We start from the raw sequence: 20729 nt of genomic DNA, 5'->3' as shown, positions 1-20729 counted from the left end.
GAATCTGCAGCTAAACGTCAACGACGGGAGGCTCGACCCATTAGAGGGAGAGAGGGGAACCACCTCTTCTAGAGTCCATCTATATAGCTCCCGCCGAGAGCTAAGAGCTATATAGAGGAACTCTAGGCCCTGCAAGACCACTGCGCCCTCTATAGGTAGGCCTGGGAACATGCTCCCACTCCTGCGTGACGTACGACCAACAGTAGACGGACGAACACGCCAGACCTACAAGATCTCCGCTGCTTGAAGCAAAAGCAACCAACTTATTAATTCTGATAAAGAAATGTCCAAGTAATGCCGCACTATACATAAATTACCGATTGTTGTGTTCGCTGTTTCCCCAGTGAAATTGTGAAATTTCTAACCCTCATGGCGAGAGCATACATCGAAGCTGCATACGGTTCGTGCGTAGCTTGCGGCACAAAAATATCATCAGCAGTCATCACTTGATGACAGGGAGATTTAGCGGTCCCCACCCCCGCTTACCTTGGGACGCTTGGGACAACAAAAATTTGTTTACTCCTCCTGAGGGGGCGAAACCCTTCGCATCGGGCCAGCCAGGTTCTTGTGTATGTTTTAACCGTGTGTTGACTCTGTCGTTCAAGCTTAGACCTATGCTGAGCTAAAACGTTAATGTTCCAAAGGCAGCCTTCCCGGAGGTTGTATGGTCCAGATGGCTCGCTTCACTTTCCCAACCCTTGCCTCAGGGACATCATTACATCTCACTTTTTTGGAGTCGACTGAAGTGCTTTTTTATGACAGGGATATCGAATAAATGTGCTTAAGTGCGTATTACAACCATACGTCGCCGTGTGTGTGTGTGTCTGTGTCTGTCTGTCTGTCCGTGTGCGTGCGTGCGCGCGCGTGTGCGTGCGTGCGTGCGTGTGTGTGTGTGTGCGTGTGCGTGTGTGCGTGCGTGCGTGTGTGTGTGTGTGTGTGTGTGTGTGTGTGTGTGTGTGTGTGTGTGTGTGTGTGTGTGTGTGTGTGTGTGTGTGTGTGTGTGTGTGTGTGTGTGTGTGTGTGTGTGTGTGTGTGTGTGTGTGTGTGTGTGTGTGTGTGTGTGTGACGTCCTAAATACAGCCGAACATCCCACGCCCAGTTTGGACGACCACTGTATGTCCAGTGCACGTTCATGTTTAGATGTACATTTTCGGACGTACAGTGGACATGCAGAAACGGATGTACAAGTCCGAATCACATCGGCCAGTGGACGTATAAAGTTACTACGAAGCATCAAATAATTGATTAAATTGAATATAAAAGCATAAACGAAACACCTACTTTGTTTTTCAATTAAAAAGATTTTGTACATTAACACCCTCACTTGTATTTTGCAAGTTTCATTGGCATATTTCGAAAATTAAGACATTTTTTTTTTACTTTTTGTAGCAGCTCACCGTCTCCAACCAATATCTGTTTGGAGAAGGATATATGAGAAATGAGAACTGCCAACGGAACATATGAAGCAATTCCACTGTGTTCATGTATGACGTGTGCCCGGTAGTGCGCTGGTCTTTTGCTGTGTAATATTCATTCTAGGAACTTCTAGTTATGTGATTCTGGAAATTTTTGCTGAACGTCCGAAATTCATCCAATTCCGGACGTCCGACTGGACGTACGGAATAGTTAAATCCGGACGTCCCACGGACGTACATGGTACGTTCATTGGCACTGAAACGGACGTCCAGCGGACGTCCGTTAGAGCCGGAATGGACGTACGGTGGCCGGACAACGGACGTCTGATGGTTGCTTGTGTGTGTGCGTGTGTGTGTGTGTGTGTGTGTGTGCGCGCGCGTGCGTGCGTGCGTGTGTGTGTGTGTGTGTGTGTGTGTGTGTGTGTGTGTGTGTGTGTGTGTGTGTGTGTGTGTGTGTGTGTGTGTGTGTGTGTGTGCGTGCGTGTAGTAATTCTACAGAACCTATGAGAAATCGCGTACTTTACAAATAATGACTGGTATTATGTTAGAAATAATTTGAATGCGAGTCGTGCATGCGCGTGCGTGCGTTCGTGCGTGTAGGTAATATTACAAAACCTATGAGAAATCGCGTTCTTTACAAATAATAACTGGTATTATGTTAGAAATAATTTGAATGTGAGTCATGCTACATGAAACAGCCAGCGCTCCGGTTTTAAATGGAGAGCATATGGACGTAGTGCTAAGCGTAGGTCCCGGCAAACTCTACTCGCGCGCGAAGAGTAAAGGCCGAGACAGCGCTTCTTCGTACCCGCGGGAACTAATTCAACGTGCATACCCGAATTGGCGGATGGCGCTGCGGCGTCTCCTCTGCAGCTGGAGCGTTAGCTCGTACGGTTTGCTACTATATGTATAATTTTGTCCCCATCTTTCTTGCCCTGCTGGGAGCAGCCTGGCCGGAGTTACAGCATTTGTGCCCACCATCTGCTGGCGTATGCCGCAATCACGAGCCGGCCGAAACAGGCTGTCTCTGTGCGGGCGAGATTCGTGAGCAACGAGTCTGCAGGTCTCACTCTATGGACGTCATAAACGCGTCTCGGTGCGTTATAGTGTTGCCTTTTATAGGCGCCGACTGTTGCTGCAATTAGCGCGCAAGGCATCCATGGCGGCGGCGGCGGCAGACAGCGCGTGTATTATGAATGAGCGCGCCAGTGACGTCGGCACCGTAAAGGAGACGCCAGATCTGGGGCGATCCCGAAGGCGAAGCAGCTTCAATGCGCTCCCCGCGACAGCCATCGCTTTTCGCATATAGCGAACACCCCCTAGGTAAAGGGAATGCCTCACCAATCGGCTGGTCGTCAGTAGGTGGCGGTACTGCCAAGTCGCTCGACCAAAATGTAAGCGAGAAATAAAGAACGCCAGCAACCGTCATCATGTGGCTGTTGGTGGAGATAGATACAAACGCGTCCGATCGTCTCAGGCCTTCCTGTAGAATTGGTGGTGATTTGTGCCCGGCACGAGGACGCCGGTTTGAATCATTAAAGAAGATGCACAGAGTGCCGAGCACTCCCGCCTTTTGTTTACTCGGTCTCTTTTGTGTCCCTTTATTCCGCGCCCACAGCGACAAAAAGAATAAGAAGACGACAGGCTGCCTTCCTTTCCACTATATTCGTGCTCACCCGACGTGTCACGTCATAATTCAGCAGGCCTCCGGGCGCAACGTCGTGGAATGCATCTGTGACGACAGCTGCGCGGGCAGAGTAACTTCGGGTTACCGCCTCTTTCCCGTGGCTATTTCCTTGAAAGGAAACACACCACGCAGGCCGCCACGCTTCAGAAAACTTTCGTAATACTCTAGAGTATGCTATTATCGTAAAAAACTATGGCCAAAGTATATAAGAAAACTGCATTTCCTAATGTATTTTAAGTTTCGCACACACTGCATCCAGAGCGAATCTTCAAGTTGCAGTATAAATTTGCTTTTCATTGTCGATATTTACGTCAACCCGGAAATTGACTGAGGCGGTGACAAGCGACTAGCTCTGGGAAGCCAAAATGTCAGAATGAAGTGCTGAATCAGCGCGATCGACCAAAATACATTTCGAGCAGCAAATTTCTCGCGTAAGAAATTTACCCCGACGTTCCTGCAACCCACTTCGATTTTCATGCTATCTGACAGGTGCTTGTGCAGGCGCAACTCTGTATCATCTTTACCATTTGAACATTTGAAATCTTTGGGAGAGGACTAGTCCTGTGGTGAATACAATAGGACTGATGGTGATTACAATGGTGATTATGATTACGATGATAATTAATAAAAATAAGGCATTCAGATTCTGAAATTACTACTAAATTCCCGTGTTTGGCTTCCTTGCATAACGACGAGGTCTGCAGACGTTCATGAGACGAACGCAAGGGTGACGGTCCCTCAAGGTCATCGCGCTTGACTTCTTTTATGCGGAACGCTTCTGGCACGACATCGGCATTATCATCGCGGAACTCTATGCTCATTCACATCTAAGCCAATCTGTGACTAGCAATAACGTTTACGCACGGAAGTGGTATGCAGGAAGCGCCGATTCACGATAACAACGTACTAGCTTGTCATCAATCTTCGCCCCATACAGTCTTGTCCAAACCTACAGAACAACGGAACATATTGCTCTATATGTGCCACTGATATACAAACAATATTTAGAACCCTTCCACTGCTGTGAATGTGGAAGACCAACTAAGCTGCGTTGGTAGCTATAACTATACCGAGTTATGTACGGTTGCTTGATCAAATAAAGACACATACACATACAGTCAAACCCGTTTACAGCGAACTGCAATATTCACTGCAATTAGTTCGATATATCCAATAGTTCGATATAGCCGAACCCGCTTATAACGAACTTATTGTTACCAGTTCGCAATCCGCGAGAGCCACCCCCCCTCCTAACTCCCCCATCCCCGCATGCAGAAACGAACACAGTAAATTAGCCACTACCATACACAAAATAATCCATTTATTGCAAATAATAAAGCTACTTTCCGCCTTAACTGCCTACTTTGCAAAAAAGCGGTGATTTTTCTTTTCACTTTTGTTTTGGCAGCTTCAACTAGCATAGCATTCTCTGCACGAAACATTGTTTGTACCAGTTGGAGTCCGCGTCCTCCAAAATCTAAAAAAGCACTGGCGGAGCACATCGACTGCCGAAAGCGCTTCATTGTAAGCGTCGGACGGCTTTCACTCGCGACATCATCGCTGGCGAGCTCTTCCCACAGTTCACCGATGCTGCTGTCTTGGTCCGGACTCGCGGAATTGGCGGGTTCCATCGTTAGTCCCGCGCGTCGGAAACAGTTACGGAAAGTGTCGGGCATCACGACACTCCGTACGAGGCGCAATATCTCAGTCGCGGCTCTTGCTCCGTGGTCGTGGCCAATCCACATCTCAATCGCCGCTTCGAGACCATGCATTTCGGCCGCCATTCTGGGCGCGCAGAGTTCGATATATCGGATGTGAACTTCGTTATAAGGAATATTTTCCCCGTGTATTTCTGTAACTGAAATATTTTTGTTCGATATATAGCATAATTCGCTCTATCCGGGTTCGTTATAGCCGGGTTTGACTGTATCATCATTAGTATTAATTATAAGCTAATTCTCATATAATTTGTTTCGGGATAGCTTCGATAAAACAGGAGTTACCGCCGCTACCTGAAACATTCTCCCTCCGTAGAGGGCCATGCATTGACAGCAGATGGCAACTCTGCAACGCCTGCAACTTCACCATGCATGAACTAGCTAATTACAGAAAGTAAGTGAAACTCGGCCTAATGATAGGGCCGCCTTTGCGGAAAATTTCAGTATACCATTTTTTTCAAGATAAACTTTATATTGAGAGATGACACTATTGAGCGATAAGCATTTTACACTAACTCTGGAACAAGCGCGATTCTTTGCCGACGCGACCCGATAGACGTCAGAACCTAGCGCAAGAAGGCTTCGCTGTAATATATATTTTTAACCTACGCTCTGCCCTCCCCCTATTCTTCAGGCTAGTTCTTTTTTTTCTTTTTTCTTAGAACCGTCTCCCGTCGGAGGGGTTTCCCACTGTACTTTAGTGTTCAAGGTGAAGCAAGCTTTACAGGTGGCAAGGTACAAAAAAGAAAGAAAAATACACGTGCGTTTCTGGAACAAAATTAAAAGTCAATCACCCTCTCTATCAGTCTCAGAGTAACTCTAAATCTGATAGCATGTAAACTGATAACAAAGCATGCGGAGAAGACAGAAATTATGCAATTAAGATTGGGCTAACAGTTAGTTGACACCACATTCACATTAGCGTGATCAACAGCATGGAAGTATTGATGAACGAAACTGTAAATAAGCCACCCTTTTTTAAAGTGGTGAGGCAATAAGACTTGCCCCGTTCTCTCATCAGGCGCCAATCAAACTTAAAGGTATTGACTTAAGCCATCCGCTTATTTAAGCGAATAGCGCTAAAGATTTGCCAAAAACAGTCTCGTTAAGTTTCGATTCTGTCCCGATATTGTTGTCGAGATCAAGTGGCGCGTACAATGCGCGTACAGAAGTCGTGCCCCGACAAATCTTTGCCATGGACCTCCCGATTCGCTGCAGCGTTCACAAATGCGCGGGCGATACAGTGCACCCGCGCAAAACGAACGTAAGCACGCCAGCAGCCCGCCCCTGCGTACACAACAGACGAACACGGCCGCCGGCGAGGAACGCCTGGTCAGGAGGGGGCCGAACACCACCGGCTGCCCCGGCGGTGCATGGCGTGGCACGCAAGAGCGACTCAGCTCGCATGAGCGGCTCCATTACGCGCCACCGCCCGGCGGCCGATTCCGGCGACCGCGGCGGGGTGGCCGAATACGAGCGCGGCTAATAAGGGCGCGAGCGTGCCGGCACGGGCCGAGCCGCTGCCCTGTCCCCGCCAGACGCTTGTCTCCTCGATGGCTGCCGCCCCCGCCGTCACGCGAAGTTGGTACGTTTTGTGTCACTCCCATTAGTCAAGAGAGGCGTTTTAAAGCGAAAACAAGCGACACCAAGGTGTTAAGGCCGAACAACTCACCCGTGTTCGCTGAAATATGCTCTGTCTGTTAAAAAAAATTGATGTCTCAGGCTTACAAGGGATTCCGAAACTATTGCGGTGCGGACTAAATTGCTTTAGCACTAAGATTTAACAGAGGTCTGTTTAACAATAGTGACATTCAGGTGGTGTCATGTGAGATAGCGATTTCCCTGCATAGGCCAGCCGGAATATTGCTTAAAATTGGTCGCGTATCTGCTCACTTTGAGCCACACGTCGGCAAAATAGCTCCTCCTCCTCCGCCCCTGCCACGCAAACGAACCCTCTTCTCTCCTCCGCCCACCTGCCACGCTCCCATTCCCCTCCCGCCTCGCTCTTCCCGTGATAAACACGGTGGAGGTCTGCTCGAGTCAATTCACTTTTCCCGCGCTTTACTTACTGCTCGCGCACCATCCACTGGAACCCTTCATTACTGTTGGAGTTGAACGGCCACCGCGATGTCTAGGCTCGGACGCGAGCTCTTTTTGTATTCTTGGGTCAAAACATTGTTTTGAACGTGTATTTTTTTATTTTCTACTGCAATATCAAGCGCACTTCTATTTTCATTTAAAAGAACACTGCCTAGTGCCAATTATGTATAGTGGGTTTGCTTTAAATATGTTAATGTTTTTTTTTGTTCAACAGTGTTGACAAACATATATGGTAGCAGACATAGAAGTTTGGAAATTTTGGCTTATATAAAACACATGATTTGTTCAAAAATTGTCTTAACCTTGGGCCGGGCGGCTGAATCGAGGAACCGACTGACAGACGTATACAGACCGAAGGTTTCGGGTTTAAGTAGCTCAAGAAAGACTGTGGTCTTTAATTACCGGACCTAAAAGACGCACAGAAAAGAAGAACCACACAGGAGAAGGGCTGGCACCGCATCGTGCGTTTCTATTTTTGTACTTGTACTTGCTGTCTCTGTTAGTTGACAAAGCCACAGAACCAATGTGTGTCGTTGGCTGGCTTTTTGAACGGCGAGGACAATTCAGGCACCAGCATTAACTTCCAGGACTAACATGGGAAGCACACGCCGGGCAGATCAAGAACAAGTAGACATATGGCAGCGGAATTGCCAAAGCTATCGCAAGGCTTATTTCCGCAGTACATGTACACACACCTGACGCCGCCTACTGCAATCACGCTCCAAGAGACCGGAGGAAGGCCCACCCTGCAAGGGTACGAGGTATTTGAGGGGATGCTGGAGGCAAGGTGGCCAGCTTGGTAGAAAAGAAGGCAGCACCCATCAGACACGACACCATGCAGAACACCAATGTTGAACACGGGATAGAGGAAATTGTCGCAAAAAAAAAAAACCGAACGCGCTTGAAAAAGCAGTGTATTTGTAGTCAACCTCTGCAGTCCACCACGACATAAAAGGGGAAGAACAGTCACCCAGGCAGCAGGTGATTTCGAACTCGAGATCCTAAACCTCCAAACAACGCCTACAAGAATTGGCAATAGTGTCTACAAAGACACATGCCCTGACCTTATATATATATCAAAGGTCTACAGGACAGCTCGCGGGAGAATCTCCAAGAAACACTAGGCAGTGACCACTGCATACTACACCCGCAAATAAATGCTGGAGTCGTTCGAAAAAGAATTGGACAAGCCAAAATTACTGATTGGAGCGCATTCAGAGCAGAAAGCGGACATCAGCTTGAAAAAATAACCTCACTGGCTGAGTGGTGCAACACCCTTCGAGATGTGCGCAAGCAATGCGCAAAAGTGCATAGCTAACGCTCAGCAGGTACACCCAAGGTAGACGGGTACCTTTTCTAGCTCTGGGAAGCCAGACTGGGCCTAGTCAAGCGATGGAGATGCCAAAAGCACAACACGACGCTGAAGCTCAAGATTGCGGACGTCACAGCTAAGGCCGAAGCATACACCACTCAGCTAGCCAGACTCAACTGGGAACATTCAGCGACTCTCTAGCTGGCACTCTGGGAACATTCACGAACATTGGACATTCTAAGGGCACTCATAGATCTAAGAAGTAAACCACCAAAGCACTCGTACTACATGTTCGAAGGCACTGAGTCCGAATTAATTAAAGCGAGGGAGAAATTCTTCGGGAATTACCTATCCTACGCCTTGCTACACCAACCAATACAAAGGAATAGAGAACTCCAAGCTCAACAGAGCCATTACAAGAGATGAGGTATATGTAGCCATACAGAGTATAACCAAAACCACAGCTCCAGGGGCAGATCGCATAGGAAACGCCATCATACACAACTTAGGCGATGATGCCATCCAAGAGCTCACTGCATTCATAAATGCACAGTTAGGCGGTATTGTTCCAACAGAGTGCAAACACGCGGAGGTCATACTCATCCCCAAGCCCAGAAAGAAGCTCCAGGTAGAGAACGTTAGACCGATTTTTCTCACATCTTCTGTACAAGCAAATACTAACGCAATGGCTTCAAAACTACATGGAAGAGAATGACCTTTTCCTCACACTATGTTCGCATTTCGGGCAAAACTCTCCACACAGGGCTCCTCCAACTGAAAGAAGCAGCACTGAAGAACGTAACCACCAGAGGTGAATGGATAGTCATGGCCCTTTACATTAATTAGGAGCTTTTGATATCGTCAGCCACGAGGCCATACTAAAAGGCCTAGATTACCTTAGCTGTGGCATACGAATATGTGAAGGTGTTTCTGTCCAGTCGACAGCCCCGATTGGCATAAATGACGCTCGCACTGGCAAATTCACAATACCTTACAAAGGTACCCCTCGGGGCTCTGTAATGTCACCCCTACTGTTTAATGTAGCGATCATTGGCTTGGCCAGAAAGTTGCAAGACATCCCGGACATGAGGTATATCTTGTACACGGATGATATATAACAATCTGGATAACCAAGGGCCTTTGGGAAAAAGAAGCAAAGCTGCAGGCAGCAGCCACATGCGTTAAACAGTACGCCCACGAGCGAGGCCTCGAATGCTCAACAGAAAAATCCGAAATAACCCAGATTGGAGGCAGAGGCTAAACCGAACTGTTCCCGTGGATCCACATCTCCGCCTCAAGGTCTACCTCGAGGGCAAAGGGATACCAGAAAAATTTCTCCCGCATTTCCCCGAGGGGGAGAGTGTGAAAGTGCGAATGCACGGTTGTCGGCCCGCTTGCGGCGCTTGCGCTCGGCCCCCGCAGCCCACCGCCTCGCCGCCTTCTCTTCCATCTCTTCCATCGGATTTGTAGTATCACGTGTACACCACGCAGTTATCAAGCCGCTATAACGCCGCTGAGTCGCCAACGCACGCCGCTGACGACGTAGTTTGAATGCGTTAAAGATATAAGGCGCGTTACTGACACCGATATCAGCGTCGCGTCCGTGGCTTGGTCGGTAGAGCGTCGCGCTGCGGCCGCAAAGTCCTCGGATCGAGACCTGGCGCCGGATGCTGTTTCTTTTTTAAATATAGAGGAGCACTGCGGACGCCGCCGCCGCCGGCGGTGGGTGGTTTGGGGTCGCTTATAAAGTGCATTCGCACTTAAAAAAAAACGGTGCGAATACTAGGGGTGTGGATTCAATCCAACCAACGGAGTACCCACACCCTAGCCTTGCTCAAAACCACGACGACGCAAGTTTCCAGAACGATAAAGAGAGTCACAAACCGACGCACCGGAATGAGAAAAGAAGACACTTTGAAGCTGGTGCGCCGCTAGGTAGTGAGCAGGGTGACATACAGTCTGCCCTACCAGATTGTGAACCTTTCCGAAGAGCAACAGGCCGAAATAATCATAAGATGGCGCTAAAACTACCGATATGCACGTCAACAGAAAAGATACTGGCCTTAGGAGTCCATAACACATTTAAAGAACATAAAGAAGCCCAACTCAAGGCGCAGACTGAGAGGCTGATGCAGACCCCGACGGGTAGGACGCTCCTGTGACAGCTGGGTTACACAGACCAAATCAGAGAAATGTCCAAGACAACAGACATTCCTGACGACATCCGCCGGAAGTTCCACATGGCCCCCATACCTAAAAACATAGACCCCAACCTCAGGCAAGCACCAAGCGCGAGCGTACTTCATACGCCACTTGTTCTCCTTCAAGAACAACCCAGTGTATGTGAACGCAGCCACACAAGATCGAAGGAAAGGACGCAGGGTGGCTGATAGACTCAGACCTCCATATGATCACCTAGCTGTGGCTCGCTACATCACTGTAATGACGTGGAGCTAGCTGTCGCTCTGGCAGCGGCAAAAGGTTTCCGGGCGGTGCGGTCGCTTACAATAATGTTCGACTTGCAGGAGGCCTGTCGACACTTTTTGAAGAGACGAATAAGCCACCGCGCACTCCGTGTACTCCTCCAGGCAAAAGGCGGCGTACCCCAACACCCTGAGCATTCACTTAAGATCAAACACAGGATCCTGCGGGCTCCAGCGCACTCAAGAATAGAGGGGAACATAGAGGCGGACAGGATAGCTCGAGGCTATACTACAAACTCAGCACCCGACGATTCTGACCCCGAAGAACCTACGCCAGTCCCCCCGGAATACTCAGCAACATTGGCATACTACCGGGGTATCAGGAAAATATACCCCCCGCCATACGAAACCCTGACGAGGGCAGAAGCCACAGACTGGAGACAGCCACAGACAGGCACGTTCCCAAACTTAAACGCGCTGAGCAAAATTGATCTGACTCGATATGCAGATGCGTGCCCAGTTTGCCATAAAAAAACCCACCCTCTACTACACCACATGCATAGGCGTGCGCAGAGTTCTCGATTAGGGGGGGCAAAGTCTTTAGCGCTGTGCCCCCCCCCCCCCCTCCCCCCGCTTACATCAACTCCCGACCTCTTCCCAATGAAGGCCTAGCGGTCCGAACGCCGTGCAAAGAGGGGTGTTCGTAAAATTTTTATTTCAATGCGATGGAATTGCAACACACAAAATATTTCTGAGCAGAAATTTAAGGTACGGGGCAAATTTGGCGCCCCCCTTCAAGTGATTAGGGGGGGCGGCCGCCCCCCCTGCCCCCCCTGTGCGCACGCCTATGACCACATGAGAAGAATGCCCAAGCACAATGGCTGTCCCCCAAAATCAGAAAGCCTAGTGCGGAGCAATGGCAGGCACTGCTGGCCAGCGACTGCTGTGAAGACCAGATCGGTCTGATCAAGCACGCAAAGCAGCAGAGGCAGTTGGAGACACGGACCAGGGGTACCACCCCTGGCTGACCCCGCTTGGAACTGAACACGTGGCACAAGACCCCGGTGGAGGGCCGCCAAAGCACTAAAAAAAATGACAAAGAAATAAACGTTTTCCCAGTCCCAGTCCAGTCCCCGTTTGCATAATCTCGAAGTAATCGCTCGAAAAAGAATTCCGCAATATGATCACGATTAAATAACGGCGATACGTGATAGTAACACAATTACAATGCCATATAATAACAAAATGGACGTCATATCACCAAAACGCCACTCTGTAGCAACCACGTCATTTGCAATGTCAGCGGATGATCACGCAGCTGTGCTGAACTTATCGAACCGAGTAATCGCCTGCCATCTTTTTTTCCCTTTTTCAATACCGGCTGCGCCGGCAATTGGGCATTGCGGCCACTTTATTCTCACATGCCCCTTTCCTTTCAGAGTTCAAGGAGGCCTTCATGCTGTTCGACAAGGACTCGGACGGCCGCATCACGTCGTCGGAACTCGGAATCGTCATGCGCTCCTTGGGACAGAGGCCCACCGAGACGGAGCTTCGGAACATGGTCACGCTCGTCGACACAGATGGTGAGGCCCGATACTTCGCTGCCTCGCTGTGCCACTGTCACGGCGTAAAAAAGAAAGACAGAAAGAGAGGCTTCTCTTTCTGGGGCAGCTAGATAACTTCAGAAGCAGTCTGCGCAGGTCAAACTAGCGCCTTCTGTTAAGACTAACAAAGTCGGCCAGCTTGCCACTACTATGGTTCATTGGTTCCCATCTGTCATTTACAGATTTGTAAGAAATAGGCCTTGCAAGCTGCGTTCGTACCGCGCTATGCGAGTTTTCCGGTTGATTTCTTTGAAAAATTGGTGAAACCCGACCTTTATATATACAGGCTGGTAATATTCTTTGACAAAGCGTTAATCTGGTTGTTGAATGGATCGATGAGGCTCCAACTGAGCAAATAATGCTTGTTCAAAGGCCACTGTTGACATCTTTACGATAAGGCACGTTCACTACTCGCATGTAACGATTTAAACTGCTTCTCCACGCAATGCGTGGAAAGGCGGAGAAACGGCAGGAATGCATCCCCTTGTGACGGCAGCATTTGGCCCATCGTGGCAAAGCAGCCGCGGCTTCAAAGTGCTCCGAGAAACGAGCATTCTTAGGCATCCAGCCCTCCTTTTGAACCTCAGCAGCATCTTGTCCTTCGGGAACCTGTGAGGAGCAATATGGCGGCCGCTGCCTTCAACAGTGCATGGGGCGCCGCTTCCACTCCAGGGGTTTTTTTTTTTTTTTTTAACGTCCTTGGGCTATCCAGATATATTCATTACCTCCAGGTTTTTTTATCTCTCACTCGTCCATGGAGTATTCTGCCTTCTCCTTTGTGCTAGTCGTGTTTCTTTGTGGCCACCCTGTTACTCGAGTGGCCCACCTCGATCAGTCTTCCACATTATATGCCAATCCTAACAGCATTCCACCCCCCACCCCCCCCCTTAATCTGAGCTACAGAGTGTATTTCATTTGAGTGGACAGGCATTTTCCCGATCTCGGCTGCGACGAGGTAACACTCGGCATGTCTGCACTGCCCCGTCACGAGCCAGCACTGATTCCTGTCGGTCGCAGGGAACGGGACGATCGAGTTCAACGAGTTCCTGTTCATGATGTCCAAAAAGATGAAGGAGACGGACAGCGAGGAGGAGCTGCGGGAGGCGTTCCGCGTGTTCGACAAGAACGGCGACGGCTTCATTTCGGCCTCGGAGCTGCGCCACGTCATGACCAACCTGGGCGAGAAGCTCACCGACGAAGAGGTCGAGGACATGATCCGGGAAGCGGACCTGGATGGCGACGGACTCGTCAACTACGATGGTACGCTATGGTAGTGCATCCACCACTGGTGACCCTGTTTCCCTTTTGTCGCACAGAAGAAATGAGGAACAGGTAGGTGACAGCCAGATTCCAGCAATGAGGCCTACGATAGCTTGTCGGCGTCTTTCTGGCGTCAGACGGGCGCCATGTTCCCGACCAAGCGCAGAGAAAAATAATTCAATGAGTACTGGGCTTCACTTTTTATAACCTTGCCACGAAGGATAAAAATTGGAGGGTCTTAATAAAAGATTCCAGCAAAGGAACTAAAATACAGGATGGACACCTCGAAACAGCGGTTCTCAACCTAGTGTGTGTGCAGGGAATTCATTCTGGGCTGGCAAAAAAAAAGGGGGGGGGGGGGGGGGGGCGGGGGGGACCACGTTCTAGAATATATGATGAACCGTGTTACACTAACACTTTGCTCTTGCAGCTGAAGACCCTGTACTTTACGGTGTTCAGTACCTACGGTATTAGGGCGACCGCCTTCAATGGCCAATCGAGCAAAAAAGCTGGCGTACGGCTTCCGTTAAAAACAAATACGGCTTCTTTGCTTGCATTACGTGGCTTTCTACAGTGTAAGCTTGAGCGAAAAGGCTGGGGTTTGACGTCGGTTTCCCCAATAAAAATTAGAAAAATGACTACAGTAATTTTTCTCATTTTTTATTGCGGAAACCGACATCAAACGCCGGCCTGAAGGGTCCTTTGGGGCGATCCATACCACGAAGTGTCCAGCTGCACAAGCTTGAACTCAGCAGTAGCGAGAGGCGGTCACCCCCAAACAGTACACCTACGCAGATGAAGGGATCGGAAGAAGAAGCAGCGGAATCCGCAACCTTCGTCAGCTCTCAAATTACATGGCTGCAGAATGAGCAGCCGCGCAATGCGTAGGAGGCTGATCAAAGCCGTTCAAAAGCGTTCAGGCGGGTTGCAAGGGAATCGTCTCAAGCGGCAGTATTACAAAGCCCTTCAACAAAGCGAGTCGGAAGCAAGGCTTGTCAGGCATACAACTATAGACATTCATGCTTTCGCATTCACTACCCAAAAGAAGTGTTTCGGTGTTTTTGGATTTCTCTATGCTGTCATATGCCTGCCTTCTGCGTCTCTGGCTTTTCGGCACCGCTGCACAAAAAGCCCTTTTTACAGCCTATGCCCCGCGGCGAATTAAACGTGCCATGCAGCAAAGCCACGTTTGGGGGGGAGAGGTGGTTAGTGAACAGGAGAAAAAGGAAGAAAGAATTCCGTGGAGGGCTTGGCGGGCCTCCTCAAGTGTCCTCGCAAACCCCAAAACTCCACTTGAGAACCACTGCTTTGGGCTCCCTTACCTTGTGTGCATGCACGTGTGTGGTCTCTCTCGTGTGCACGCACACACGCACAATAGGGAAGGGTAGGGGAGAAAAGGCTATGGGCAGCCGGTGGCCATCGTATTCCCGTAGGCCGCGTGCTGCCATCCTCAGCCGAGAGGCCTCTTTGAGCTGGCAGCTCTGCCACGCGCACTCCCACTTCTCAAAGGTAGGAGATGCACGTAGGCGGTGGTGGGTTGGTGGGGTGCGTCCATATGAGATGAGGGTTACTGTCAGCCTCATCGTAGGTAATTGGAGAAATGTGGCGTAGATAGAGGTGATCGCAACACGTGATAGCTTCAAGTCGGCGCCTTCCTACCTCTGACGCCCTGTCAAAGGTAGGAAGGGTGGGGTGTCGGTGTAGGTTTGAGGAGGGCCGTTAGAGTTTGCACAGGTTGCGAATTCAAATATTTTTGTACAGTGTTAGCGATGTACAGCTCACACCCCAGCGTTTTCAGTCCCGTCCGTGCGAGTCCCAAAACTGTCATCATCAATACACAGAAGAGCAGAGATGTGAACTGGCCATCACTTACCGCAGGCACTGTAGCAGGAGACGCGAATACATGGAGGCCTCACGTTAGGACTACAATAAATACCTACGTAGGTAGGTGTTTATTGGTGTAAAAAGGAGGGGGAAAGGCCACCGGCAGGCATAATTTGTCACGCCTAGGGGCAGACACCGGAACGCCGTCGTAAGTGTTTGAGGTCTCAAACGCACCTTGACGGGCAGCGAGTTCAACATTGCTTAGCACATCAGTAGGCTCAATGTGCAAAAAAATTCTTGTGGTTTTTTTTCTTGTGCATTTCTTTTGGCGTTATGGGTATTTCAGATATATCAAATCCCTGCTTAACCGGAGCCTTTTCTCAGGGCTTACAATCAACAGGGTTTTACCGTTTTTGTGCAGGCTTATAGAGGGTAGTGGCAACTTCTCGAGATGTACAGTCTGCAAACAAGTATTCCCGTTCTACTGTCAAATTCAAGTTCTGGTAACACAAACTTTTTGTCTTCCCCCATATTATATAACAAGAAGCGCAACTAGAATACTCACTTTACCGTAACTGTGCAGTTTGCACAACTGAGTTTCTTCTCGGTAACTGAAAACCACAGAGATGCATGCGAGGTACCAACAGGTGTGTTGTCTGTTGCCGAGTGATCACTTTAGAGTAATTGTGCAGTTTGTACATACGTTTCTCCTCACCAGTGCAACCCGCACAGAGCTGCATGTGTCGCAATAACTTGTGCGTTGTCTGCTGCGCAGAGTTCGTCACGATCCTGACAGCGCCCAAGTGAGGCAAACGGGGTGGGGCCAGTGAGCGGCACAGACGCCTGCCGCAGAGCTCGGCCGCCCGTGAAAACTCAGAATGAACTGCTGGTGTGCTCGTGCCCCTTCGTGTTCGGCAATACCGCGCCAGAAGGCGACCGCGAAGGCCAGCGGAAGCAGCAGAAGTGAAGAAAGCCCCAACACGCTCTATGCGCCGCACCACAGCCCGGGTGGCGGTGTCCACCCTCCCCCGTTCTCCCCGATTGCCACCCCCTGGCGTGGAAACCACTTTTCTCACCTTCTCACCCAAAACAACCCAGCTTGCCACTGATGAAACGCTTGCAGCAAGGTCGCTCTACAAAAGCGCACATCAGCTTGTTGAACCCACCTCTATCCGAATGGCCGGGCAAGCTGACCTTGGTTCATGCATGCCAATAACCACACTGTTATAAATTCGATCAATTTTGCAGACAGGGAGCTTGAGGTTGGCATACACTGCCCTATGCAGGTCCACTACTACCTGGCACCAATAACAGTGGCTGGTGTTGGTGGAATTCAAGAACACAATGCGTCGTAAAGAACGCAATGCGATCTAAATTAATCCACAGCCTTCCAGTACGATGTGCCGCATCAAAATTGTGACTTTGGTGCACGGAATCCCACGTCTCAGTGAGCCACGCACTCACTTTTCCTGCAACACACCCACGACAACCTTTCAAGTTACCAGAAGGCTTCGACTTTTAGTGGAGTGCAGTCTTTATTTTTGTAGCCTGTAGAAGGAAGACCACCTCAGCCCCACATCCCCCACCTGTTTTGCATCAATCCTTTCGTGAGCACTCTGTTTCTAGTGAATCACAATGAGCAGAGCAGGCCAAATGTCTTGCTGTTCCTTGTGAGCACCAGAGAGTGGTTGTCTGACTGAAAGTTCAGAGGTGCTTGTCATCAGCAGTAGCATCTGTTACTTTGGATGCACTACACCAGTTTTCTTCAATGCAGTTGTCAGTCAGATACAGCGATTGACAAACACACAAAACACAGAAGCTGCCCCGCTCGCGTAAAGTTCTCACATGTTGCAAATGCAGTTATTTAAGTAAAGCGCAATGAGTTTATGCTGCTTTTACAGTAAACGAGCTCAAGACATTAGATTCAGAAAGGCATGCTACAGCGCTCATGAGAGACATTGTTTTTTTTACTGAATGCTCCAGATCACTCATTTCAATAGACTAAACAGTTTGTGCTGCAAATATAGTATGACCAGAGTCCTTCAAAAGTATTGAGGGACTCTGATATGACAAACTAAAAAAAACTTGAGGGGTGAACACACAGTGGTACTATGACTTCCAGCATCAACTAAAGTTATTAGTTATTGAAATGAACTGTAACTGTTTAGTATTGCTTTTTTGATTGATTGATTGATTGATTGATTGATTGATTGAAATTATTTTATTAACTGTTCTACTAAGCTTTGACCAATCACCTTTCATGCACAAGGAAATGTTTGAGGACAAATCACGCATGGTTCTTGAGCCTCAGCATCAGATGAACTTGACTGAAATTATTGGTTAGCTAAAATTGACTGACTGTAGTTGGTTGATATTAGTGATGTGATAAGCCACTTCAGAAGGTGTTGGCCAATTTTCCTCTGCAGGTATGCGATAAAAACTTATGTACCCATCATATCCATGCACACTGGGCAATAACCAACAGGTTCACACTGAATTTATCTGATATCTGACTTGCATCATACCTGACCTGTGTTAATGCCATATATGCGGCAATCTTGGATGCTACAGCTGACACTCCGCATGGACCTCTAATCACCAGAAAGGCAGCTGTCGAGATTTCTTGAAAAAAACTCCAATGAATTGCATGAATATGTTTCCCGCATTGTGTTAAGCTATCACCAAGCCAGCACGCTCCTTAAAATCGACAATCAGATGTAACATCTGTACTCTCTCCGTCTACGCTCTCTTAACAGCAGTTTAGGAATTGCTCTGCAGCCAAACGCAAGAGTTTCGCAGCAGGAATTGGAGGAGTTCATAAGCACGCTGCATCACAATGCATGAATTGTATCGCTCCCAATAAGTCTCAGGCTTGACTGCATGCTCAAAACATTGGAATAACAAAAGCATTTAGAGTAACGACAAACCTCTACTCAATGCGTTAAGCTGCAAAAGATTTTTCTTCGCGACCCAACAATTGCATGCTTTTTTCTTGCTTTATTGCACAATATAAGCTTGAGTAAAACTTGTGTTTAGCATTTCTATTTATTTTATGAATGCCTTTCGAAAATGAAGGAGCTGGTGCAATGTCCATATATGACTCAACCCGTCCGAACAAATCCTACACACAAAAAAGTATGAGAACAGAGGCTTGTATTTTTTTTCACATGACACGGAAGCAGAGGTGAAGGGCCACAACATGACCTCCGTAGTAGGTGCCCAACTATGTCTCCCTCAAAACAGCTCTAGGGCACTATGCGCTGGAATATCAAGCTTTTCACAATCATTCAATGATCACAAGTCATACGTCACTTACCACAACCACCTTCCCTTTCCCAAAAACCTGAGGCTGTGTGTTGTTTTGCAAGCCATCACCTTAAGACATGCCCAGTCGCAAGCCAGTTTGCATTGATACTGCTGAACAGCTTTAGCGTCTTTCAAGTTGGAATGTTTTGTCTTACTTCAGTTGCTTTCTTGAGAAGAGATGCATCTATGCTTCACACATGTACAAACACACTCCTTGTTCCTTTGTGTTTCGAGTTGAGCCCTAATAAATACACATACATGTCATGTTTTGTTTTTTATTTTTGGTTAATCAAGCCACACACCCAAAACACCTTTTTAGGAACAAAATGGTGAGGTGCTATCACCCTACGAAAGCCTTGTTAAAAAATATACTGCTAACGGATACACGATAGCATCAAACACTGTTTTATATAAAAATACGTCAAGAAAACCTATTTCAGATGCACCTATCGAACATATTATCTTCAATGCATCAGTGAAATGATATCTCCAATATTTCATGATGCCAGGATTGGGTACTTCATTTGACGTGTTAGTAGTTTCTGCAATTCGGCATCTATTCAATGCTGTGTACTGCTTAGAAATACATTAAGCCACATAGAAATGTTTAGGCTCTTGCTCATTCAAATATATTTCAGCTGCAGGGTCAGCAGAATTAAGCGACTAAAGACTGGCGAACTTTCATTCAGCGCTTCCTTAAGTAGCCTGGTAAATTTATTTCCTTCCAAAGTAAATTCCCATCAAGCAAACCTTGCAGTGAACATGTACAGCGACTACAAATAAACTTGAGCTTTCTTCTGACGCCTGTTGTTCATTGCACAAGTAGTACTTCCTGCATCGTGCCTGTGTTCAGCCTGTGCTGGCATGTGGTCAAAATCTTCACTTTAGCTTCATTTTATATTGAGTTACAAGAAACTGACCATAAAAGGCACATGATTAACACATGCACTTTGGTTGAAAGCCCAAGGACACTTCTACAGCCACGTGGACATACCCACATGGTAATTAACAACACACGCAGTGAAAGCAGAAGGAAATGGTAACAGTCCTGTGAGCAATGACGTATAGGCCCTTCAACAGCTCTGCTGGGACATCAGGCTGGCACCATTGTGCAGGCTCTGGCATTGATATTCTCCTGCAGTAAGCGCCAAGAAAACAGCTCATCTTGGCTGACATGCTGTCGAGATTGCCTCCAGCTAGCTCGAAGACAGCATTGGTGCAGTGGGAGAAGTGAAGGCACAGCGTGCAGCTCAAATCCTGGGCTACTTGGTCAGATACAAGGTGACAGAAACTGCCAACAACGGCTACCGCAGCACTCTAGCTTGTCAAACAGTGAGAGTTTGCAGGAAGGACAAAAACCCTTTTTGTCAGTGCTTTCCCACACTAGACTGAATGTAACTGGAGGGAATGGAATGGGAAAGGTCTTACCAAAAAGCTGCGGCATCAAATCTTAGGACCAATTCATGCTGGTATTGCACAGATGCAAATGTCTAGTTCTTTGGCCTCAACGCTCCAACAGCATCGTTGTGTTGATTTAGAGTTGCTCTACTTGTTGGAAGTTTTCCTACAAGCAACCGACAGAACTATTACCCATGCTAAAACTTTATAGTTTGAAGGAGAAAGAAGTGAAGCGCACATGTGAGTAGAAGAGGACGATGAGGAACGATGGCGGATACCATACGTGTCCTTCCTATGATCTGATGTAGGTAAATAGAGTTCCTTTCCTTTACTGAAGGCGTAGTTACAACAGCCCCTACACACAGTTCTATCCTGTACATGGTACCCAGTAGTTAGTGCGGACATTGGGGGTGGGGGATGGAAATGTGCACCCACCGTGGTGCTGGATGTGCACCTTATACTTCCCACAAGTCCAGACACTTTGGGACACGACTGCAAGAACAACATTTACTGCATTCAGTGCCATTTTCACTAGACCACCAATAACAGGCAACAGTCTTCAAGTCATGATTTGGCAGCATTGGCACGCAAATAAAACTTGGCTCATGTAACACCAAGTCCGCCCTTCCCAAAGTTCAAGGGCCTTGCATAGAAAGGTGTACAAATTGTTAAGCACACACTT

At 48.2% G+C, this 20729-nt stretch overlaps 1 protein-coding gene across 2 annotated transcripts in view; it reads left to right on the top strand.

Annotated features, from left to right (window-relative positions):
- The window catches only part of LOC144144418 (calmodulin-B-like), a 94207-nt gene extending 75294 nt beyond the window's left edge, over positions 1 to 18913 (top strand). For both annotated transcript variants that reach the window (XM_077675851.1, XM_077675850.1), the window contains 3 exons: positions 12095 to 12238; positions 13277 to 13519; positions 16119 to 18913. In XM_077675851.1, the coding sequence (XP_077531977.1) occupies positions 12112 to 12238; positions 13277 to 13519; positions 16119 to 16150 (402 nt within the window). In that variant the 5' untranslated portion in view covers positions 12095 to 12111 and the 3' untranslated portion in view covers positions 16151 to 18913. The remainder of the gene's footprint in view (positions 1 to 12094; positions 12239 to 13276; positions 13520 to 16118) is intronic.
- The last annotated feature ends 1816 nt before the right edge of the window (positions 18914 to 20729 follow it).

Source organism: Haemaphysalis longicornis, unplaced genomic scaffold (genome assembly GCF_048455015.1).
Source record: "Haemaphysalis longicornis isolate Haplotype H1 unplaced genomic scaffold, Haemaphysalis longicornis Haplotype H1 scaffold_7, whole genome shotgun sequence".
Taxonomy (NCBI): Eukaryota; Metazoa; Arthropoda; class Arachnida; order Ixodida; family Ixodidae; genus Haemaphysalis; species Haemaphysalis longicornis.
Note: the sequence above shows the minus strand (reverse complement) of the source record. Positions and strands in the feature narration are given on the sequence as shown.